The 26,643-nt window shown below is 45.4% G+C and overlaps 1 protein-coding gene across 2 annotated transcripts in view; it reads left to right on the top strand.

Annotated features, from left to right (window-relative positions):
• The window catches only part of PLEKHM3 (pleckstrin homology domain containing M3), a 496,850-nt gene that overhangs the window by 129,957 nt on the left and 340,250 nt on the right, over positions 1–26,643 (top strand). For both annotated transcript variants that reach the window (XM_086955333.1, XM_086955334.1), the window contains one exon: positions 17,261–18,211. In XM_086955333.1, the coding sequence (XP_086811459.1) occupies positions 17,261–18,211 (951 nt within the window). The remainder of the gene's footprint in view (positions 1–17,260; positions 18,212–26,643) is intronic.

Below are 26,643 nucleotides of genomic sequence, written 5' to 3'. Positions count from 1 at the left end.
GGGTAGATGAGATGGTGGAGGGAATAGGCAGAGCAAAGTATATCAGTACTTTGGATTTATGCAAAGGATACTGGTAGGTGCCACTCTGGAGACAGGATAGAGAAAAAACAGCTTTCTCTACTCCTGATGGATTATATCAATTCAAAGTGTTGCCTTTCGGCTTACATGGGGCACCTGCAACATTTCAAAGGGCTATGAATGTGGTGTTAAAACCCAACGCGAAATATGCAGGCGCCTATATTGACGATATAATCATATATAGTGATACCTGTGAGCAACATTTGTCACACCTCACACAAGTTGTACGGAAATTAGGGGTACACGGTCTGAAGATAAATCCTGCCGAAAGCCACCTGGCTGCCCATACAGTTCGATATCTGGGATACTTGTTGGGAGAAGGAGTTATAAGACCTCAGACTTCAAAACTAACCGCTATCTCCCAAATCCCCTTAGCAAGAAATAAAAAGGATTTACGGGCTTTCCTTGGGTTGCTTGGCTATTATCGTCGATTTATCCCGGGGTTCTCCTAAATGGCTGCCCCTTTAACTGATGTACTTCAGAAAAATGTCAGAACTGAAGAAGTCTTGAAATCACCCACCCCTCATGTGGTACACTCCTTTGAAAAACTGAAGAGTTTGTTGTCCTCAGACACGGTCCTCACCAGTCCCGATTATTCTCGTCCCTTTATACTCCAAACGGATGCCTCAGATCAGGGTCTTGGGCTGTCTTATCTCAGGAAACACCCCAAGGTGTAATTCGAGAAACCAATACTATACATCAGTCGTAAACCTTTTCCCAGAGAGAAAAATTATGCAGCGATCGAAAAAGAGGCTTTAGCCATAAAGTGGGCCATAGACTCCTTACGCTATTATCTAGAAGGACGAGAATTCACCCTCTTTACTGATCATGCGCCCCTAGTATGGCTTTCTAGGAATAAGGGAGACAATGAAAGAATACTTAGATGCTTCCTATTCCTACAGCCATAGAGATTCCATACTAAGCACAAAAAAGGGAGCAAACTAAGCAACGTTGATTACCTGTCCAGATTTCCCCAAAACCAAAACCCTAGAAGAAGGACAGCAAGGGAAAGGGGATGTGAGGAATTGCGGGTTAGTCGGGACGGACTTACCGGGACGTCACTCTGGGGAGAGTTGCCACATCGAGCTGCACCACAAACCCGGGACTGCCAGACACTACTACAACCATGCTCCTCTCGTTTACAGCAACCTGCCGGCGTCTCCCATGACCCGGAAGCAACCAACGAGGACACCGGAAACACTTCCCGGGGACCAATGAAAGGAGGTGTACCGCAAGAGGAGGGGTCAGAGACCGGTGGCGCGCTGGAGACAGGAAGCAAGTCGAGAGAAGACGGACCCTGTGCGTGGAACTCCGAAGACGTGGGACCCGATAGAGAAGATGCGGGACCCGAGAAAGAAGACGCGGGACCCGAATCTGAACCGGGAGAACCGGACGAGAGTTGGTGTGAAGATTGGTGGTGTCTGGAGGAGGCTGGGGAGCGGCTGCAACACTGGAGAGTTGCGACGGGGCCGGTGAGTGGTAGCAGCTCGGGGGAAGGTGGGGTGTGGGAAGCGGGTGGTTGAACCGGGAAGGGGTGTAGTTGAAGCGGGTGGTGGAACCGGGGCAGTGTGCAGTTAAGTGAGAGGTCCGCATATACGGAGGACAGCCCAGCAGCATTCTGACGCTATATTTGCCTCGGGGTGAAAGCGTATGATTGTTTTTGTGTCTGAATCACCTCAAAGCACTATTACCCAGATCCTTAGGCACTGAATAAAATCCCCTTCACTATCCCGCCAGCAGGATACCTTAGGCACTGAATAAAACCCCCTTCACTATCCCACCAGTAGGCTACCTTAGGCACTGAATAAAACCCCCTTCACTATCCCGCCAGCAGGAAACCAAGAATTCTACCTAAACAAAAAGGTGTGGTGACGGTTTTCAAACTTTTACTGAAACAATCCCTTGTCTCACAGCTTCCTCTTCTTATTCCCCTCCTATGAGCCTTCGGGGAGACCACCCTCCCACCAAGCAAGAGAAACAATAACAACCCTCCGTGGGTTGCCTGTCAAGCTCCGAGTCTTCCAAGAACTCTTCGGACGAGGAACCGGAAGAAAAACCTCATATAACTTCTGTCACTTCTACTATTGAAAATAAAAATCCACCTTTACACCACTTAGTAAGGCCTCCTCGCCTGTTTATCAAACCCGCCCTCCCACAAGTGGTGTCAGAAGTGGGATTGAGAGGCAAAATGGAGGCAGCTTTGGCGAAAATGGCCAAAAATCAGGAGCTTCTAGGAAAAGTAATGGAATGTTTTCTAACAGTCGCTGAGGAAGACCGTGGCAAGTTCCAACAAGCACTCGCAGGACAGGGACAAACACATGAAGCGGTAATGGACAAAATAACCGAAGCTCTTGGACATCAAAGAGGTCCCACTACTCTACCTTCTGTAGTACTCCAGCGATATGTAAATGGGAAGGACCCCGACTATTTCTTCAATAACTTTGAAAGAATGGCCACCGCAGCATCATGGCCCACAGAAAAATGGGGCCAATACTTAGGTCCACTCCTGTCAGGAGACCTTTAGGCAGCATACCAGACTGCTACCCTTCAGGGAGTTGTCCCCTATGCTGAGATAAAGAGGTATATCATGGAAAGATTGGGGGTGGACGATGAAACATATAGGTTGAAACTGAGACAAATAAAGGAAGGTCCCCAAAAAACCCCTCGAGCCTTGTATTTTAGGGTAAAAGACATGGCGGATAGATGGTTAAAGCCAGCTACCACTGACAAGGATGGGATTTTGGCCCAAATCTATTTAGAGCAGTACTTAATTTCTCTTCACCTGCCCATACAACGCTGGGTTAGACAACAAGCTAATCTGACAATGGAAACTGCCGTCGAAATAGCTAGTGCCTACAATAGAGCGCAGGAGATACACAAAGGAAGAGAGGAGCCCACGGGAAAAACTGGAGGACAGGTGACCCATCGTCCTCCTCGAACACTGATAGTGAAAAAACGTGAACCATTGGCTATTGTACCCAGTGCTCCTATCATTCGACCTCCTTCTATGGGCCCTCCGTGTTTCCAATGTGGAGGGTTAGGACATATCGCTAGGTTCTGTTCCCAAAAGGAGTAACCGATGCAAATAGGGATGGCCCAAAACCACTATTGTTCACCCAAAGAAAAGATAACACCACCATACAGGTGCACGGTATCAGTAAACGTTCATCCAGTAACTTCCTTAGCAGACACAGGGTGTTTACATAGCGTGGTAAGACCCCAAGACCTAGGTAATAAGTGGGACCAATAGACAGCCATTGCTATTCGATGTGTCCATGGAGACACGAAACCTTATCCCACTGCTCAAGTCCATATACAATATTCCCAGGATCCAGGAACCATTTTGACTGTAGGATTAATACCACGACTACCTGAACAGGCCATACTAGGGAACGATTATACTAAATACCACAGTTGTTACATGGTACTGGTTCTTCAGCAGAAGAAAACGAAGAATGGTTATCATCAGGCCCATTTGCGTAAGAAGTGGATAAAGAGTGGCAACCCCCCAAAACCAGAAAAAGCCGAAGACAAAGAAGAGCTGAAAAGGGAAAAGAGCAATTGGTATTGCCTATCATACCCAATGAAAATCCTTGGGAAACAGACTGAGACTTCCACGCGGCTCAACGTGAAGACCCCGTGTTACAAGAAGCTTGGAATAAGGCCCTTGAGGGCGAAGACCCCCAACACGTAGGTCCTTACTTCTTTATAAACAATGGGTTATTGTACAGAAAAGGGAACCCCACCCAAAAAGCCCAATTGCTGATACCAGGTCCATTCAGAGAATAAGTATTATATCTAGCCCATAGTCACCTGTTAGGAGGTCATTTCGGAACCGAGAAAACTGAGAAACTGATCCTAGAAAAGTTCTATTGGCCAGGGATATACCAGTAAGTTAAGCGATATTGTAGGGAATGTCCAGTATGTCAAAGACAGAGCAGATATCAACCTCCTAGGATACCATTACTACCACTGCCCATTATTGATGAGCCGTTTCACGCATAGGTATGGATATAATAGGGCCTTTATTGCCATCACGAAGAGGGTGTAGATATGTTCTAGTCGTAGTAGACTATGCTATGCGTTTTCCTGAGGCTCTTCCCCTTCGTCGTCCCGATGCTGCCAATATATCCAAAGCTATGATTGGTGTTTTTTCAAGGGTAGGGTTCCCGGAAGAGATCCTAACTGATCAAAGCACCCCCTTTGTGTCCAGAATGATGAAGCAGGTCTGTGCTCAACTAGGGATTAAGCAGATCCGAACAGCTGCCTACCACCCACAAACAGATGGGTTGGTGGAACGCTATAACGCCACCATAAAAACCACGCTTAAAAAATTATTGGCTTTAGAATCGCGGAAATGGGAAGATATGTTGCCTTTGGTGTTGTTCGCAATTCGATATAAGGAACAGAAAAGCACTGGGTATTCTCCTTTCGAATTGTTATATGGACACAAGCCCCGCACATTATTAGATATGGCCCAAGAGAAATGGGAGGCAGAACCCAATAATATCAAGCCTTTAACCGATTATGTGTCCAATTTGAGAACACATTTAAGTCAGATCCGAACCATTGTCCCTACTAATCTAGAAGACGCCCAGATTGCTCAAAAATGACAGTACGACAAAGGTACTAAGGAAAGATCATTTCAAGTGGGGAATCTTGTATTGCTAATTATGGCGTCCTCAGATCGAAAGCTATTAGGAGAATGGCAGGGTCCCTACCGGGTTGTAGAACAGGTAACCCCAGTGACATACCGCATTGAGACAGATCCAGCCAAGCACCTCTCCCAGATATATCATATCAATCTGCTTAAAAAATGGGAGGGTCCTTTGCCGGTATCGGTAAACATTGTGGAGACACAGACACCCCTGTTCCACCAATGTATCGATCCTGAATTGCCACCACTGCTAAAAGAGGAGTTGTCACAAGTACTACAACCCCTAGACCAGACCTTCTCAACATCTCCGGGTAGAACCACCCTTATTGAACACGCTATAAAAACACCACCAGGGAAGCGGGTTCAGTTAAGACCATATCGTATTCCCGAAGCCCGGCGTCAAACTATAAGGGAAGAAATACAAAATGTTACTAATGGACATCATTGAACCATCTGTGAATGAGTGGAACTTACACATTGTTCTCGTACCAAAACCAGACGGGTCGGTACGCTTTTGTATTGACTTTCGCGAAGTCAATAAGATCTCAGAATTCGACACCTATCCCCTTCCCAGGGTAGATGAGATGGTGGAGGGAATAGGCAGAGCAAAGTATATCAGTACTTTGGATTTATGCAAAGGATACTGGTAGGTGCCACTCTGGAGACAGGATAGAGAAAAAACAGCTTTCTCTACTCCTGATGGATTATATCAATTCAAAGTGTTGCCTTTCGGCTTACATGGGGCACCTGCAACATTTCAAAGGGCTATGAATGTGGTGTTAAAACCCAACGCGAAATATGCAGGCGCCTATATTGACGATATAATCATATATAGTGATACCTGTGAGCAACATTTGTCACACCTCACACAAGTTGTACGGAAATTAGGGGTACACGGTCTGAAGATAAATCTTGCCGAAAGCCACCTGGCTGCCCATACAGTTCGATATCTGGGATACTTGTTGGGAGAAGGAGTTATAAGACCTCAGACTTCAAAACTAACCGCTATCTCCCAAATCCCCTTAGCAAGAAATAAAAAGGATTTACGGGCTTTCCTTGGGTTGCTTGGCTATTATCGGCGATTTATCCCGGGGTTCTCCTAAATGGCTGCCCCTTTAACTGATTTACTTCAGAAAAATGTCAGAACTGAAGAAGTCTTGAAATCACCCACCCCTCATGTGGTACACTCCTTTGAAAAACTGAAGAGTTTGTTGTCCTCAGACACGGTCCTCACCAGTCCCGATTATTCTCGTCCCTTTATACTCCAAACGGATGCCTCAGATCAGGGTCTTGGGCTGTCTTATCTCAGGAAACACCCCAAGGTGTAATTCGAGAAACCGATACTATACATCAGTCGTAAACCTTTTCCCAGAGAGAAAAATTATGCAGCGATCGAAAAAGAGGCTTTAGCCATAAAGTGGGCCATAGACTCCTTACGCTATTATCTAGAAGGACGAGAATTCACCCTCTTTACTGATCATGCGCACCTAGTATGGCTAGCTAGGAATAAGGGAGACAATGAAAGAATACTTAGATGCTTCCTATTCCTACAGCCATAGAGATTCCATACTAAGCACAAAAAAGGGAGCAAACTAAGCAACGTTGATTACCTGTCCAGATTTCCCCAAAACCAAAACCCTAGAAGAAGGACAGCAAGGGAAAGGGGATGTGAGGAATTGCGGGTTAGTCGGGACGGACTTACCGGGACGTCACTCTGGGGAGAGTTGCCACATCGAGCTGCACCACAAACCCGGGACTGCCAGACACTACTACAACCATGCTCCTCTCGTTTACAGCAACCTGCCGGCGTCTCCCATGACCCGGAAGCAACCAACGAGGACACCGGAAACACTTCCCGGGGACCAATGAAAGGAGGTGTACCGCAAGAGGAGGGGTCAGAGACCGGTGGCGCGCTGGAGAAAGGAAGCAAGTCGAGAGAAGACGGACCCTGTGCGTGGAACTCCGAAGACGTGGGACCCGAGAGAGAAGACGCAGGACCCAAGAAAGAAGACGCGGGACCCGAATCTGAACCGGGAGAACCGGACGAGAGTTGGTGTGAAGATTGGTGGTGTCTGGAGGAGGCTGGGGAGCGGCTGCAACACTGGAGAGTTGCGGTGGGCCGGTGAGTGGTAGCGGCTCGGGGGAAGTTGGGGTGTGGAAAGCGGGTGGTGGAGCCGTGGAGGGGTGTAGTTGAAGCAGGTGGTGGAATGGGCGGGTGCAGTTAAGGGGGAGGTCCGCATATACGGAGGACAGCCGGGCAGCATTCTGACGCTATCTTTGCCTCGGGGTAAAAGCGTATGGTTGTTTTTGTGTCTGAATCACCTCAAAGCACTATTACCCAGATCCTTAGGCACTGAATAAAATCCTCTTCACTCAATCCGCCAGCAGGATCCTTAGGCACTGAATAAAATCCCCTTCACTATCCCGCCAGCAGGATACCTTAGGCACTGAATAAACTCCCCTTCCCTATCCCGCCAGCAGGATACCAAGAATTCTACTTACACAAAAAGGTGTGGTGACGGTTTTCAAACTTTTACTGAAACAATCCCTTGTCTCACGGCTTCCTCTTCTTATTCCCCTCCTATGAGCCTTCGGGGAGACCACCCTTCCACCAAGCAAGAGGAACAAGAACATCCCTCTGTGGGATCCCTGTCAAGCTCAGAGTCTTCCAAGAACTCTTCGGACAAGGAACCAGAAGAAAAACCTCAAATAACTTCTGTCACTTCTACTATTGAAAATAAAAATCCACCTTTACACCACTTAGTAAGGCCTCCTTGCCTGTTTATCAAACCCGACCCTCCCACATCGACCGAGTGAATTTAGGTGGTCTTGTTATTTAAAACATTATGGGCCCTATGTAGGTCGCCAATTACCGGTCGGTAACGGCCGATTTCGGCCGTTACCGACCGGTATTTGGGATTTGACATGTAGGTAGGCTTAATTTACAGAATCGGTATATTTACCGATTCAGTAAATTTACAGAATCGGTAAATACAGATGTAGGTGGCACTGAAAACAGTGCCACAGGCCATTACCGATTCGTTATTTACCATGTAATACTATTACATGGTAAATAACGAATTCCAGTGTACAGATGTGCATGTACACATGTGCCATGTGGCACACAGACATGCCCTAAGGGCATGTCTGTGTGTCACATGGCACACAAGGCAAAATCAGGGGTGCAACAGGATGTCAAAGTGACACCCTGTCACCCTTGCTAAATCGGTAATTTTAACCAATCGGTATTTACCGATGTGGTAATTGACATTAATTTCTATGGGTCTGTAGGCCCATAGGAATCAATGGCAATTACCGAATCGGTAAATACCGATTCGGTAATTACCGAATCGACAGATTCGGTAAAAATTACCGAATTTTTACCTACATCTGATTTACCAAATCTAGAAAACCGAATCGGTAAAATTCGGTATTCTAGAGTCGATAAATCAGATTTACCTACATCTGGGCCTATATTTTTAACTATAATGACACTTTACCTTCTGTTTCTTCAGTGTATTTATAAGGTTTTTTAAGGTAAAGTAATACATTATTACAATTTCTAACTAAATATTGTTACTTTAACGTTTTTTCTGTGAATTTCTGTGATTTTCTGACGTTAAGTAAAATGTCCATTGCCATATGTGCTGTGGGGTCGACTGTAGGTCCTGGCCAATGGACCCACAAGTGGCCAACTTCCCACTGCGCCCTGCCTTTGACCTCAATGAGTTCATTTGAGATGTCATTAGTGATGTCATCAATGATATCCTTGAACATGTCACGAGTAAATTAATAGGTGAGGTCAGAAGCAGTGCATAATGGGGTGCAATTACAGCTAGCTCAGATAACTATAACTGGTGAATTTCAGTGGTTAAAAAGGTATGTTGTAAGTGAAAATTTCAACTAACTCTATCATTTAAAATTAGTTGATTAGTGAATTTCTATGTTTTTTTAACCATTAAGTAAGTTATTATATTATTACCAGACCTAACTATAACGTCCCTTTAGCCATTGTGTTTTTTCCAGTGAAAATATCGACAATATAGCAAACCTGACAGGAGAAAAAGATGCTAAACTGCTTTGCAGAACACATTAGAGGTAGCTCCTTCGCTATGGTGGAGGAGCGCCGCCCCACTGCTTAAAGGAAGAAAATGAAATGATAACAAAACACTTATATTTTCATTTTATTTTTCATTGACTCGGGCGGGTTTGAGAAGTCGGCAAGTCTGGGGCGGGGCAGAGCCAGATCGCAGTCACCAGCAGGGGGAGGTGTAGTGGCCACTGAAAGTGCGCATGTCGGTTGGGCCAGCTGTCTGTGGCTGGCAAAACCGGCATGCGCACCTGGATATCTGCAGGCTATTCTTCTGAGATATCTGTAGGGCTCTGGAGCACAGGCTCCCAGTCCCTGCTGAAGCATGAAAACTCCCCGCTCTGTCCAATCTCAATGCTTCTCTCATGCTGGGAGTAATAGCATGAGAGAAGTGCTGGGATTGCTTGGAAAGCTGAAAGCCTTTTCGCATGGGAACAACTGCAGTTCTGGGAACAGAGAATCTGCGCAGGATGGGAGCAGAAGGTAGGTGTATGTTTATTTTTAGGTCTCACCTGTCAATGCGCATGCGCATTGAGCTTGCGAGACTATGGGGGCTTAAACAGACTTTAACCAACTTGCAAGGAATCGATGGCGATTCCTTGCAGTGCCCGTGAAATTCAAGCTCAATGCGCATGCGCATTGACATTAAAAGCGCGTGCACATGCCCCCAGCCGCCTGCCTTGCACGTCTTTTCCCTCAGCCGCACTCCTCCCACACCCCCGCTCCGCCCCCTCCCCTGCCTGCCGTGTCGCATTTCTTTAGGGCACCTCCCCTCATCACTTCCCCAGCAGCATCTGTTCCCCAACCTGCCGAGAGCAGCTCTTCCTGCTCCGCCCTCTCCCCACTCTCTCTCCCCTCACGACGCTCCTCCCGCTCCGCCCCCTCCCCACTCTCTCTCCCAGCACACCTCCCCCTCCAGCATACAGCACGGAATTCAGGCTCCGCCAGCAGCTCTTCCCCTCCTCACTCTGTCTCCCAGCACACCTCCCCCTCGATCCGCCCCTTGTTTAAACCTTGAAAAGACATCCCGCCTCTCCTCCCCCTTCCTTCACTCCCCCCGGCTTCTTCCCACCCTCCTCCCTTTGCCCGAGGACATCACGAGAGCCGCTAACCCTCCTCCAGGAGCCAGATGATGAGGGAGGGGACGCACAACTGCGGACCTCTCCTGCTGGCACACGAACAGCAGCATCTGTTCCCCAGCCTGCCGAGAGCAGCTCTTCCTGCTCCGCCCTCTCCCTCTCCCCACTCTCTCTCTCCCCACTCTCTCTCCCCTCACGACGCTCCTCACGCTCCGCCCCCTCCCCACTCTCTCTCCCAGCACACCTCCCCCTCCAGCATACAGCACGGAATTCAGCAGGAAGAATTGAGTCCAGGTTCCGTGGACTATTCTGCTCATTGCCTTTTTCAGGAAGATTTCATTATGACTGCTGCCAAGAGGTCCTTCACTATTAAAGCAGCTGGTTAATCCTCATCCCAAACTTTGATTCTTTCATTACGGCAACTAGCGTTCTTGTCTTCCCTCCCTCTGTCTAGGTCTATATACTGAATGTTCTGTTATTAGCGTATTTCCTCCACTGCAAATTAATTGCCCATCAAATTACTAACAATAATATTTTTGACATATAGCGCTTGGAACTCCGCCAGCAGCTCTTCCCCTCCCCACTCTCTCTCCCAGCACACCTCCCCCTCGCTCCGCCCCTTGTTTAAAGCTTGTTATTCTGAATGTCTGTCTAATTTTACCCCGTGTACAGCTATGTTTATTCTACGGGTAAGCAACCTTGGAGACTGCAGCCCATGTCTGCTTGCCTTCAACTGTGTTTTTACTTTAATATATGGACTTCTTGGGCTTTATTTGATTCGTGTTCGGCTCTGTCTAGTCTGTTGTTCAAATGGGGGTTGTTTACAGTTCCGCAGGTAGCTGAACCTTTTCCTCCTGCTTGCATCACCAAACATGCCCTCATTGCCCAGTTGGAGGTGGGGAGCGGCGGGTGTTGATGAAAATGATCTGATAGCTTCTGATGGGCTCGTCACAATTCGGCTTCGTAGCGTATTTCCTCCACTGCAAATTAATTGCCCATCAAATTACTAACAATAATATTTTTGACATATAGCGCTTGGAACTCCGCCAGCAGCTCTTCCCCTCCCCACTCTCTCTCCCAGCACACCTCCCCCTCGCTCCGCCCCTTGTTTAAAGCTTGTTATTCTGAATGTCTGTCTAATTTTACCCCGTGTACAGCTGTGTTTATTCTACGGGTAAGCAACCTTGGAGACTGCAGCCCATGTCTGCTTGCCTTCAACTGTGTTTTTACTGTAATATATGGACTTCGTGGGCTTTATTTGATTCGTGTTCGGCTCTGTCTAGTCTGTTGTTCAAATGGGGGTTGTTTACAGTTCCGCAGGTAGCTGAACCTTTTCCTCCTGCTTGCATCACCAAACACGCCCTCATTGCCCAGTTGGAGGTGGGGAGCGGCGGGTGTTGATGAAAATGATCTGATAGCTTCTGATGGGCTCGTCACAATTCGGCTTCGATAGTTTTCAGTGACACAGCCATGGCTTAGTCTTCAACTATAAACGTATCCAAACGTATCCATGCATCCATTCACCCACCCATTCACATTTGCATCCATCCATGTGTGCCTCCATCCACCATCACCTCCAAATCCACCTCCACCACCACATCCACCACCACATCCACCACCACATCCACCACCACATCCACCATCACATCCACCATCACATCCACTATCACATCCACTGCCACATCCACTGCCACATCCACCGCCACATCCACCGCCACATCCACCGCCACATCCACCGCCACATCCACCACACCCACCACCACCACATCCACCACACCCACCACCACTACATCCACCACCCCATCCACCACCACCACCACTGCATCCACCACCACCACTGCATCCACCACCACCGCATCCACCACCACCACATCCACCGCATCCACCACCACATCCACCATCACCACCACATCCACCACCACATCCACCACCACATCCACCACCACATCCACCACCACATCCACCATCACATCCACCATCACATCCACATCCACCGCCTCATCCACAGCCACATCTACCACCACATCCACCACACCCACCACCACTACATCCACCACCACCCCATCCACCACCACCACCGCACCCACCATCACCACATCCACCACCACATCCACCACCACCACATCCACATGCACCACCACATCCACCACCACATCCACCATCACATCCACTGCCACATCCACTGCCACATCCACTGCCACATCCACAGCCACATCCACTGCCACATCCACCACACCCACCACCACCACATCCACCACACCCACCACCACTACATCCACCACCCCATCCACCACCACCCCATCCACCACCACCACCGCATCCACCACCACCACCTCATCCACCATCACTACATCCACCACCACCACATCCACCATCAACTCCAAATCCACCTCCACATGCACCACCAGATCCACTGCCACATCCACTGCCACATCCACAGCCACATCCACCACCACATCCACCGCCACCAGATCCACCACACCCACCACCACTACATCCACCACCCCATCCACCACCACCACCACCGCATCCACCACCACCACATCCACCACCACATCCACCATCACCACCACATCCACCACCACATCCACCACCACATCCACATCCACTGCATGCACCACCACCACATCCACCACATCCACATCCACCACCACATCCACCACCACATCCACCACCACACCCACCACATCCACCACCACCTCCACCACCACATCCACCACCGCATCCACCACCCCATTCACCACCACCACCGCATCCACCAACACCACATCCACCACCACCACCACATCCACCACTGCATCCAACACCACCACATACACCACCACATCCACCACCACTTTCACCACACCCACCACCACCACATCCACCACACCCACCACCACCACATCCACCACCACATCCATCACACATCCACCAACACATCCACCAACACTTCCACCACCACCGCATCCACCACCACCACATCCACCACCGCATCCACCACCACCACATCCACCACCGCATCCACCAACACCACATCCATGACCACCACCACATCCACCACCGCATCCACCACCACATCCACCAACACATCCACCACCACCATATCCCCCAGATCCACCACCACCACATCTATATGTGTGTGTGTGTGGCTCTGTGTGTGTGTAGGTGCAAATGCAATGTTCTTGGATTTTCGTCACAATAAAATACACTGAACATAATCTTCACAAAAGTTATTTACAAACGTTTAAGGTATTGCCATTATAAATTACAATAACTTTTATTAAAGTATTAATTATTTACAAAAATAAAAGCTATTGTTATTTGTAATATCAATACATCTAAGTCAAGTAAATACAACACACATTGCATTACAAATGCTATAGGTGTCACATTTGCGAAAGTTAAAACTATTGACATTGTAACTGACAAAGCTATTAATTTTGCTATTTTCAAAACCAACACATAAACAAAAAAGTGTCATTTACAATAACAATCGCTCAAACTTTCCTAATGCGAGACCTATTGCATTTCCAATGCTTCTTTGTTTATTTTTCCCACGGCTGCCCCCGCACTACCTCACTATTTAGAATGGGCCGCAGCCACCACTGGAACACATTGCTTGTGACATTGACTTTCCACAGAGAAACATTCCTGATTATAGACGACAGACCTATGCAATGGATTTTACATCACTACACAAATGTAACCAGTTGCATCCCTGTTTTGGTTTAAATGCCTTTTTTAGAAAAACGCAAATGCCATGTAAGCATGAGCGGATTTTGCGGATTGGCAATCCGCGAATTTTGCGGATTTGCGGATTCGCAATCCGCAAAATCCGCGAATTCCCGCGAATTTGCGGATTTTTTTTTTTGTGTTCGGCCGTGTTTCTGCCAGTTCGCGAGGGTTTTTACAATTTCGCAAATTGCGAACTTACCTGTCGGGTCGCAAGTTTCGCGAACTTGTTGTTTCTACGTGTCCAGCCTGTTTGGGACACTCTTCTTCATCACTGCCACTCTCTGTCACCACTGCCACTCTCTGACTACTCATGCCACCCTCTGGCCCACCCATGCCACCCTCTGTTTCATCACCACACCCTCTGGTTGTCCAGTGTACATTATTTTCGGCAAAGCAAAGCACACCTTCCCTGCCTCAAGTGACCTGAATTAATTTGGGGCTGATTAATGTGTCACAGAATATTTTTTTAGCTGGCACCTGCTTCCTTAGTGCGCCCTGATTAGTGATCTTTTGCACTTGCTAAGTGCTTTCATTGTTGCAAAATTAGTTACAACACCTGCCCTGCCCCAACTGACAATAATGAATTAGGGGCTGATTAATGGATTTTAACTTCCAGCCTGGCTCCTGCTTGTCTCCCTTAGCTGTAATTCAGGACCTTTGTGGCATATGTGTAACTATTCTGAGGTTCAGAGCAGGGTCACATAATAGTTTCAACTGGCAACTGAACTCTGGAGGGGCCCCTCAGGAAGCACTACAGGAAATGGCTACTAATGATGTGCCTGAACTTTTGAACCTGGTAAGTAGTTACTTTCAGTTTTGCTAAGATCGTATTTCTGCAATTTTGCACTTATTCGCGGGGCGCGAACTCACGCGAACAGTGCGAGCAGCGCGAGCAAAATCCGCTGCTCGCGGATTTGCGGATTTTGCGGGAAATTCGCAAATCTCGCGGATTGCGGATTTCCCGAAAATCCGCAAAATCCGCGAGCGTAACGGATTTTCCGCCCATGCTTAATGCCATGACATAAATAATATATGCAGATGCACACAGGGTACTTTGCTACACACTGCAATTATATATCGGAGGTAAGGCATATCGTGACCCATGTGATGCTTAACCTTTCATGAGTCGTGGCCCTCTCCATACTCAACAAGGTAATAAATATAATATCACATTTTTCACATATAGTGCATAATTAGTATGAGTATTCACTTTTAACTATGAGCTTTGCTATAAAATTCTTCTTCACCCTACTGATATTAAAAACCCTTGTTGACCTCTACTCTACCTTCTCTAGAATGGAATTACTACATACCTCTCTTGCTACCCTCCGGTACTTATCATGTGAAAATGGTAAATAACAGATATGAATAAATCAGATAAATATGTTTGAATATATGATTCTGCTGTGTCTCTTTAACTGCCATGCAGACCTATAAAATAGCTGTCATTAAGGAAATAACTTATCTTGCTGTCCCTGAACACCCCCAAACTAACCACAGCTCTGTAAAGTCTACCTTGGAAATTGTTCCTGTAATGAAAATTGAAAATCTGAAAATTATCTTAATTTCGATGTTTCTACTGCTGCTGGCAGGGTCATCTGTGTTTAATATTACTTTAATTATATCCATGGCAAGATTACCAATTCTATCCATCTTTATTAGCTTTGATTGGCGCTCTGTAGGGTTAAGAGGGTTAGACACTTCTACTGATATGCTTGTCATCAGGTATGCTACATGTGAACAGGTTTGGGGTGTCAAGCTATGACAAACGATTTCCAGAAAAGCTACCTCATAAACCTTAGGCCGAGTACATTTCTTTTTGGCTGCCTGTTTTACAGTTTGGAGAGACCTGGAGAACATGTTATACCAATTTTATCACCAAGACATTTGCATATACCTCATCAATTGATGAGCTAGTTGTTTCTTTTGGGGCCATAGCTCAAGTGAGAATTGCAAGAGTGTCGTCAGGACGTGGGTCCAGGAAATTATTTTATACTTGTGTTATTGGCAAGCAGTAATTGAAGGTCAGAATGCTATATGTTACAACATCTCACTTTCCTACTCTTGAACAGAATCTTGTACCTTGGATCACCTGTTGTACTGTTATTTAGACTAACTGCAAGTTCGGGGACTTAAGATGATTAACTGCCATTGAGACTCTGTGCCAAACGAGAATTTAAGACTTTTGCAATGCTTTTTTTTTATCTTTGAAAGCAATTAAAAAAAATAGTTAATATGGCTGGATGCATGCTTGGATGGCTGGCTTCAAATGGCTCTAGCAGCATTTAAGATGGTCACCTGCTAATAAAGCAACAAGCAGCGTTGAAGCTGAAGGGATTTAGATATGCAATCTGGCATTTGAAGGCTTATTTGTAGGTCTCTCCAAAAACTTCCCATGTTGTACCGGTTGACGCCCCACCCATCTTCCATTCGCTCTCCATGCCGCTCACCCTGCCCCCTTTCCCTCCATTCGCACGGTGGTCCCACCAACCCATTGTAGCTGCTGGTCAACATGACTAAAAAAGATTGACATAGCCCATGCCTCTTGTTGGTAAACCTATTGGCTTAGATAATGCTTTTTTCATAGAGAGAGCAGAGGGAGAAAATGAGTGGGGGGGATAAGAGAGAGAGAGGGAGAGAGAGAGAGAGAGAGAGAGAGAGAGAGAGAGAGAGAGAGAGAGAGAGAGAGAGAGAGAGCGAGAGAGAGCAAATAGTCCCTGTTGGACTGTAATGCAATGTCTGACACCAGCAGGGGAAGGATACAAGTCAACCTGTCAAAGCACAGTGAGAACGAAATGCTCCAACAGGCAATACCTAAAATATTTAGTTGCTTGCTTCATCTGAGCTGACTGACCAAGACAGCTTATGTGATAGGATAGAAAACGATTAACTACTAACTTTGAAGGTGAATGTGAAGGCGAACATGTTTTACATCTTTGACAAACAGAATGGAAAGGAATTTCTTTCCTAAGTATTCATGTAGGCATTCTTCCACAGGGTCATATTCATATTTTCATGTATGCATTATTCCACACAGTACTATTTATATTTTACAAATATATTTTTATAAAGGTATTGGCATTGTGATTGCTTATAAAATACTGCATTTGTAATGGTAACAATGTTTATTCACTTGATTATAAGGTCTCATCAACATGTACAACGATAATATACGGCATTGAAGTGGAATCTGAGTAGATTACAGCATTCATAAATTGTGAGGTGGAAGCAGGTGTGGGGCGAGATAGGTAAGAGGAGGAAAAGGGAGAACAGTTTGCAGGGCATTACATGAAAACACCTGAAACAAGTGTCAAGAGTAGTTTATAGTGCTGCCGGTGTCCTTGAGACTGAGTGGAGAGGAGGATGGGGTTTTAGAGTGTCAGACATTAGTGATTAAATGCAATAAATGAATTCGAGAATGCATTGTGGTTCTTTTGGCTGAGGACTACCCAAATGAATTCCAACATGATGGTTAATATTTGTCAATTTCAGTCGAAGGGTGCAACTTGTCTATACTTAATGAAACATTTGTCTCACTCCAACATATATTTGATTTCAGGTCACTGTATACACTAATTTCAGGAACTGTATACACTAATTTCAGGTACTGTATACACTAATTATTTCAATTTGTTTCAGAGCAAGACAAGCCTACGTTCCCAAATATTCTGAAGAAGGGACATGTGGAAACCAGAAAGAACCATGACAACCACTGGCAACATTGTTATGCTGAGCTTTCGCCTTATAAATTATACCTCTACTGCCTCGACAGCAGTGGCAACCAGAATCTCTTCACTGAGTTCCCGCTTTCACATTTCCAAAGCATCACTGTCACAGGTAGCCATGAAACAAAGTTGGTGGATGCTGTCTTGCTGGATAACACTCAGTTGCAGCTAAAGGCGGATTCCCCGTGGGAGGCATTAGACTGGGGTCAGAAACTTTGGGAAGGAGTATGCTCTTTGGCTGTGGTGCCAGATTACGTCAATCATGAGCAAAAAGCAATGGACAGTTCACAAATGTTAGGTCATAACAGTGACTTTACTGAAGTTCATGATCTGCAAAAGGAGTCCAATAGCATTCTTCAGTCAGCATTCTTGACCAACAGGCCAAAAGAGTATCCAAAGAATATTTTCAAATTGGGTACCCTCTACAGATTAACGGTTCAAAATAACTGGAAAGCCTTTACGTTTGTTCTAACTAGGTCCCACCTGATGGCATACAAGCCCAGTAGACTGGATGAAGATCCCCTATTGAGTTATAACACTGATGTGTGCCTGGCTGTCCGAATGGATGTTCTCGATGGCTGTGACTCCTGTTTTCAGGTTGTTTTTCCTCAGGATACTCTACGCCTCAGAGCTGAGACTCATCAAAAAGCCCAGGAATGGATGGAAGCCTTAGCATCTGCTGCTAGCATTGCAAGACGTTTGGATCAGAACTTGCAGGTCACACTTAGACCCAAACCCAAAGACCAGCCTAGAAATATGATGCGTGGAAAGAGCAAGCGTCAGTCGGTTACCACAAGCTTCCTTAGTATTATGACAACATTGGCCTTGGAGCGAGGACTCACTGCTCAGAGTTTCAAGTGTGCTGGTAAGCAAGATTATTGTCTTTTTTACATGCCAAATCAACACTTAAAATCCACTGTGAATAGGTATGCCCTCGTACAGATATGTGATCAATACTTTTTTATAAGATAATTATCTCAGCACTAGGGTGCAGGACTTCAGAAAAGCTATTACTAGGGATTACCACTATTCCACTTTAATGTGGCTAGAATTACAGTTATGACTTTACCATTATCCTATTGTTGTTTGAGTTTTCAGAGATTTTTTTAAATATACATTTGTATTGCCAGCACTTTACGTCAAGGTCAGTGTTACGTTTTACTATGAAAAGAACGGCTTTCATAGTGTTCCTTAAGGTGTGGCCATCGAACATTTTTCATCAGATTTTAAGAGACCTACAGGTGTATGAACTCTATTATTATTATTATTGAATATCTTTATTCGGCAACTTGATCACCATAAAAGAATACATATAAAATACATTTCCAATACACAATAAAATATTAAAATACAGTAAAAGAATAAGGTGCAACACAATCACCAATTTGCTACCAGCAGATATGGCATTAGACCGTTGGGCCCCCCGACTGCAGTTTCAGTAAGCGGGATCGCGTCATCCATGCACTTCCCAAGAACTTTGCTACCCCACAAATCATGAAGGAAGATGATGAGTCCATGGAGAGTACACGAAGAGCCTGTCTATGGCACCTCAACCCCAGTTCCCTGCAGACAGGTTTCAGCCAAAATTTCCGCGCCCCTTTATAAGCTGGGCAGGCAAAAAATAGATGGACCACAGACTCTGTTGGTGCTACACAGCCAGGGCATGAACGCAGGGGGGCACCAGAGTTTGACCACCTCACCATAAAGTCATGCACCGGAAGCGTCCCATATCGCAGTTTTAGGTATAGTGCGCGATCAAAGGGTTTAGTTATCAGGTCGAGGAAGGGCTCCAATTTCCTCACACATTTAAATAACAAAAATTGGTCCATGAGTGAGCCCCCATCCGTGGCCCTCAACACTATACTCTGAACCCAGTCCCAGTATAACTTTTTGATCACATCCTTTGGTGGCGGCGATTGTGACTCCCAAGCATCTCTTAGCCCTAACTTAAGAACCAAGTCTTTCAATTTATTCAACCAGCCAATTTTTTTTCCCGTGTCCAGTAAAAGAAGATCGTCCAGCCCCTCAGCATATTTTGCAAGCTCTTCCGTTCTTCTTAAACGGGTCCAAAAGAGCAACGGGCGTAGCCTTACCAAGTCCTTAAATGCTCTTCTGCCCAGATCTAATCTGAGGGGAATTAGTGGGGTGGAAGCAGGAAGAGCCACCACCTTCCTTAGAAAATTATTTTCCGGTGTCGATAGATCTGATACATTTTCGAACCCCCAAAGTTCAGAGCCATATAATGCAGCTGGGAGAACCTGACCCTCGTATATGGCCATGGCCGGGGAGACAGGTTTACTACATGATTCACGGACTTCCCTCAGAATCACCCCCGATACTCTTTGATGACTGAGTAACATTTTGGCCAAGTGATCCTTCCAGGTCATTCGGCTGTTTATCCGGACACCAAGGTAGTCAAAAGACTCAACCAGCTCCAAAGGGACACCATTAAGCAGGAAATTATTTTTGAATCTTTTAGAGGGGGAGAGTGCCATCAATTTAGTTTTTGAGGTATTGATGGTTAAGCCTCGGGCAATACAGAAGGAGCTAAACCGGTTCAAGAGTTTTTGTAGACCCACTGGGGATTTGGAGATTAATATGGTGTCATCGGCGAAGAGTAAAGTGGGGATTCTTTCCCCCGCCAGGGATGGGGCATCCGTCTCCTCCCCCTTCAGATGGTCCACCACTCCATTCACGAATAGGGAGAAGAGGGTCGGAGCCATAACACATCCCTGACGTACTCCTCTCCGCACAGGGATCCTCTCTGTCAATTGTCCCTGGGGTCCCCATCTAACCTTCGCGTAATTCCCCTCGTGGAGCTTTACGATAAGGTTCAGGAGACCACTTGGGAAACCCATCTCTCCTAGAATCTCCCATAATTTTGCCCGGGGGACCAGGTCAAAAGCCGTCTTGAGATCTATGAAGGCCATATATAAACTGCCTTTCTTGATGGTAACTGCCTTCCAATAGATAACAAAAAAACGAAAGACCTGGTCCATCATGCCTACCTTTCTTCTGAACCCCGCCTGTAGGTGAGAGAGAATACTGGCCTCCTCCATCCAATCTCCTACTCTTGAGATGATGACCCTGCCAACCACTTTCTGAATTATGTCTATCAGACTAATAGGTCTGTAGTTCGCAGGGTCGTCTCTTACCCCCTTCTTGAACACGGTTACTACCTCTGCCCCTTTCCAGGAGTCTGGCACCTGGTGACCCCTGGTGATCAAATTCATTATAGTAGCGATTAATTTAGCCCAAGCCTGCGGCTCCGCTATCAACAGGTCTCCAGGAATCCCGTCCTGTCCAGCTGCCTTCTTTGGGGTTAGGTGCCTGATCGCCCTCACTACTTCCATGGTCGTAAATGGAGGATCGTCCACCCCAGAGAAAACTCCATCTCTCAAACTATCTGCCCCAGGGCTAGTTGTTTCCTCATTACCTCCATAAAGGGATGAGAAATGATCAAACCATTGCTGGCTGGTTATATGTGCAGCCAATGGTTGCGATTTCCTCTGCCTAGTTCTGTTGATCAGGTCCCAGAAAAGGTTCGGGTTCCTACTACTTACAGCATTGGATAAGTCCTGCCAATGCTGTTCCTCCCACTCCCGCTTGGCCAATAATAATACATTTAGGTATTCCTTCCTGGCCGCTCTAACCAGCAAAGGATCCCCAGAAATCAGGGCTTTTGTCAGATTTTTTCTTTTGCCCTTACACAGGACTGTATACCAAGGTTTATTAGAAGAGGGGGGATTGACAGTATCCCTATTGCTTTTCCCTTTCGAGATGAAAAATTTGCCAACATGATCAATTGTAGCTTTATAGGCTGAGTCAAGGGAGGGGTATGGGACCCTGCTGGTCTGATTTTCACCCACCCAACTTCCAGATCAGAAGACAAGCCCTCAACCAATAATTTTATCGCCCCTAAATCTTCCTCCTTGAGTTTAGCCTTATCCCATTTTAATCTACGGTTGTTATATATGAACTCTATTTGAACTCTGAACTGAGTTGCCGGAGATACAGGAGATCACAAATATAAAATAAATGTTTGAGTGGATCTAAAGTTCAGTAATGGACGGTGTTGCATAATTCATCTCCCACTATGATCTGAGGATAGATGCAATATGTTAAAGGTGTCTAATTTCGAGTCAATTAAATTCGTCTGTTCTGAACACTTCTTCATGCTCTGATATCAGGGATGAATATGCAGTGTTTTGGTTGATAGTACAGTGTAGTTGTGTTCCTGAAATTTGGTGAATGAGGGATGAGAGAAGTAGTAAGAGGTTCCTTCTTCTTTACCCAGGAGGCTGTTGTCATCCACAGAGAAAGACGCCCCCTTTCTGCCCTGCACCTTAGCCTCCTCTGAACTGCCTCGTTAATTTCCCAGGCTTTCCCTGGAGCAGCCTCCTCTTGCTTCTTGAAATGAGAAGGACCTGGTAAATACACCTCTTTTCTGACGAGCAAGTTATCTCTCACTGACAGGTTAGGGCAGCTTATGTAGTATATACCTCCCTGAAGCACACCCTATCATGCCCTTCCCTTTTTACCGTAGATCCTCTGTGGTTCTGTTCCTTCCTATGCCTTCCCACCCACCCTACCCCCTCGTACTCCATTCTTGTCATTGGGATTGGCTGGCATCATTCTTCCAGTACATCGTGTCCTCCCTGGATCGTAAAGGTATCAGATGTACAGGGTAATATCAGTGAGCCGACTCCCTCAATGATCTAATACACACCTGCCTCAACCACAGCATCTCTGGAAATCTCAAAAATGTATTGCTGAAGATCTATTTAAATGTACTGCCCTGTTTCATGAGATTCTGCATCTTGTGCCCTTTAAGACAAGCACTTTCTTACTGTACACCGTTGTGCATTGTTTCCAGATTTGGCAGGGGGGACCTTTGCAATGTCTTAAACAGGCAACAGCATATGTTCTGCCTAGGAGAATGTATGGGTACTCTTCTTCACCGAGGAGTTATTGTATTTCTGTCTTGATTTTTCATCTGTAGCTTCCACTAACTTATTTGATGCTATTGCTTCCCCCACCCATCCTGGTGCAGCACTTTCTGGGAACCGTACTGTTTGAACTCTCTTCCCCCTGAGGGCCTATTGTTCAGGTTTTAGGGGCAAGTTTGGGTAGTATTTCCTATCAGATACTTTCTTCACCGGCAGTCAGCTGTATGTTTTATTCCCAAGACTTATGAGTTCCTACTGTCAAAATGAATTTTCTGCACTGGGCACAGATATGACAAGTAGTTGTGCCAGACAATATGACAATAATGTAAATGTAATTCTCAATCCCAATAGTGTGACGTGCAACACCACTCTGAACTATTGAATTTTCAAGTGTACATGGTTCATGACGACCCCGAACAAAGGTTTATGATCTTGGGTTTCTATGTTATTGTAGCTAACTAATTTTATTTCAGTGGTTCTGAATGCCCTGATACAGATGTTGGAGCGATTTTCCGGTGAAAATTCTGATTAATGGTTATTTCTAGAGATCAAATCAACTACATTTCAATAATGTGAAGCACATTACCCTCCACAAGGAAGACAGAGTGTGGTTATTGTTTTAAACCATAAAGGTTAATTAAAGGAATAACAAGTTTACAAATTCAAATCATTAACATTTGTAGTTAATTGATAATCAGTACATGAATGCAAATCAATCATTATGAAATTCAAATATAAACTAGAAGCAGATTATTAGAAAATAATTTGAAATAGAAATAATTTAGTGAGGAAAGGCATCTGCCAATTAGTCAGGAAAAAAACGCATTCTCCCTAAGGGTCGGGAGCAGAATCTGGCAGAGAATCTTCTGAAATCTCGTCTACATCGCGCTCGCTTAAATCACACAATTCTAGCACTTGATACACCTACTCATGGTTCCCATATCCAATCTGCTTAAGGCACAAGCCGATAACTAAGCTAATTATTTTCTCAATCTACTACACTATAATGCTTCTCTAAATGTCCTTCAGGTTTACAGTTATCTGCAACATAATGAGATTCATTGTGCCAAGTTGTACTCTACAGATGCACACTAACAACTAATTAGGACATTCTGTCGTTACAGCTCAAAAGAAGGACATTTCACATGAGGACAAGACTAAGGCCACGTTCACGTTGTAAATGCAGAGTAGGCTGCTCCTGAAATACTGACAGACATGTGAAGCAAGATGGCAACCACACGTCAGCAATTTTAAAATACAGGCCCAATTAGCTATAGTCAATCTCACTGTGAATAACACATAGTAAATATGGTTCCATCTGAACATGTTACTGTGATATGAATGCAAAACACTTAATCATGAAAAAAATCGCCTTCGAAGGATCAAGATGTGAATAGGGCTCAAGAAGGTCCACCCATTCGGCCCTACTAGTAGCTTTAAGACCTGGTCTTTGGCATAAGAGATGACTGCAGGGGTGGGCCCGTCAACTTTATTTTGTGAGTCGTTGAAGAGCAGAGGGCCATTCTGCAATTCTGACTCGCGTCTCCGTCGCTTTTGGCTTCTGGGTGTCATTTCCATGAATACTCAATTCATTGGAAGAGAAAATTCCATCCTGTTTGTATGAGAGATTTGGGGTTGGAGGGGGATCAAGAATGGGGTTGGGTTTTGATTCACACGAAGCAGACTGCACAGAATAAACCCTCAACCTGGCGGATCCCAAAAAGGCATTGTTCACCACAGGAGGTTTTGGTTGTTTTGATTCATAAGCTGCTGTTTAACCTAATGGGATGGCAGTCGGTAATTACGTTTTGCAGCCTTTCAAAGCCTCTCTGTGTTTTTTTGTCCTGCGAGGAGGGGTTAACTTGGAAACGGGAACTCGAGGGAGGCGAAGTTTTGCTGTGAATTTTTCAGCCATTTAGTGCAAATTCCTATAATTATCGTCATTGTGTCTTGTCTGAATGCCACATAATACAGCAGAAGCCATTCCTAATTGAGACCGTACAGGAGGTACAAATCCCCTCTTTGTTTGGCATGACAAATAAGTGCCAGAAAGTGGCAGGGACCGAGTGGGAATCAAAGCTGAAAAACTCCTAAATAGAACTTAAGTCTGCGGCAAAAAACTCTCTCTTGTCCTCTGGAGTGGAGGGAAAAAAGTAATGTTCAATCAAAAAATTGAGGGTTTTTTTGTTATAAATTCCCTTGACATGACAGCACCTCGGGGCTGCTTTATTTATTTAGTAAAAGTGATTAAATTGCAATAGAAATGGGCAGCCATTGTCCCCCCCCCCCCCCCCCCCCCCCCCCCACCCCCTGCGCTTCCTACCCCCTGGAGCCGTGCTGCGCTGGCTAATTGACGGACAATGAATCAATCACTGCTGAAGCAGTATGTCGGTTGCATCTGGGGAAGGTTTTTTTCTTTTTTTTTTTTATAGGATTCATTTGCTGGTTGTTCTTCACTCTTTGGTAAAGAGATTTAGCTGGATGTTGGCAAAAAAGAATATTAGTAGTAGTCTGAAAAACCGGGAATATAAATTAGGCATTGTAATTTGTAATTTTGTGTACTTTTTTTTATTTGTACCACTGTGCAGGTCTCAGGTCCATGTCAGAAGGATCTGTTTTGTGCAAAAAAAAAGTTTATCGGTACATAACCATCCCGTGGTCTTGCTGTCTGAATGCACTAGTCATATGCCACATTTGTGGTCAGATTTTCTATAGAGCGTTATACTGAATAAGAGCAGAACTAGGTTTTTTATGGGTAGATAGTGTGCCTCAAAGTCTTATTACTTTCCTGCTGGGAAAAGATGCACTTCCAGAAATACCAGCTTGCTTAGATTTGTGTCACCATTAACGGTGTGAAGCATGGATGCAGTATTTTGCAAAATGACAATACTGTATTTTTTAATATTTTATTGTTTTAAAAGCTGGCAAAAAGTGTGTAATTCGTGATTTGATTTTAATAAATTTACAGAGCACAACCTTTGCTCACAGCATGTCTTGGTGCTGCTCTAAATATCACCTGTAAACATATATTGAAGTAGTGAATGGCTTAATTTTGAGATGATTAGGGAGAGATCGAAGAGATAAAGGCATGTCATACCACTGCTTAGTAGCAAGGCAAGGGAAAGCTCTCCCTCTACAGAAGCAACATGGAAGGAAGGTAAGGAGAGACATGAGTGATAACCACATGGAGGAGACGTACAGTTTTAAACGGCATTGGAATAACGTGGTTGGTGTAAACTCCTGTGCTCTTCATCTGAATGTTGCATCCCCTTTCTCCTGCACAGTGACATTATTCCAGTAGGAGCAGGAGAGGAGCCTTGCAGTGGGAAGGCAGAGTGAGTAGAGCCGAGGAAAGATCAGATGTTTCACTGTGCACTCTGCCGCAACTGCTCAGTATGCAAAGCCTGTGCACTTCCTGTGTCCTGACACCTACGATTAGAATGGTAAACGTACTAGCCCTTTCATATCTTTGACCTCTGCAAAATTTAACTTATAATAAAAGAAGACTCTTTTACTAAGAAGTTTCTCTTTAATACAAGGACACAACACAACACTGGAGACCGAGGTGGTCTGTACTCCATGTGTGCTGTATTTACTGCCCACGTTTTCTCTACTTCGTCAGTCTGGACATGTCATTGTCACCCTCAGAAGAAGAGAAATTATCATAAAGGTGAACCATAAACCTCGAACGTAGTGCCTCTGCAGATGTGTACTCCCGAAGCCTTGGTCCATGCTCCAGTCTCTGACTCATCATTTTTGGGACTGCCGGCGGCCACCTTCCAGCCTAAATGGTACTAACAACCTACAGACTAGGTGATGTAGCTGAACCTAAGACTTTGTCAAATGTATACTGGTGCACTGGGCATTGAAAATGAAAGGCACCTTATTTACCGTATGGTGCATTGCAAAGGCGCAGACACCTGTGATGAGATCTTTCACTTTGGCAAGGATGAGAGCATCATAAGATGGTTTGGGGGACAATGTGATATATTTCCTTCCAAAGAAAAACTTGGACTACGATCACTAGCAATTCCACTCAACTTTGTGAAAACCTCGTCAAACAAGTTCCTCTTATGTTAAAAATTCTGAAAGAACCAGTTCAGCACTGTCGTTATGATAAATACTGTTGTGATGAGGCGTTTCACTGGCAGATAGTTGTGGGCTGCAATTCTGATGCCTTCTCCCCGAAGCCAATACAAAAAACAAGGAAACTGGAGAACATTCTTGAAACGCGAGGACATTTTGCAGAATCAAATACCAAGCACAAGTCAAGAGTTGATACAAGCTCACGCATTTAATAGAGGAATCCATCAACCACATTAAGGGCATATTCCTAGCATAGTAAGCA

This window comes from Lissotriton vulgaris, chromosome 2_1 (assembly GCF_964263255.1).
Source record: "Lissotriton vulgaris chromosome 2_1, aLisVul1.2, whole genome shotgun sequence".
Classification (NCBI taxonomy): Eukaryota; Metazoa; Chordata; class Amphibia; order Caudata; family Salamandridae; genus Lissotriton; species Lissotriton vulgaris.
This window is presented reverse-complemented; position numbering and strand designations above follow the sequence as displayed.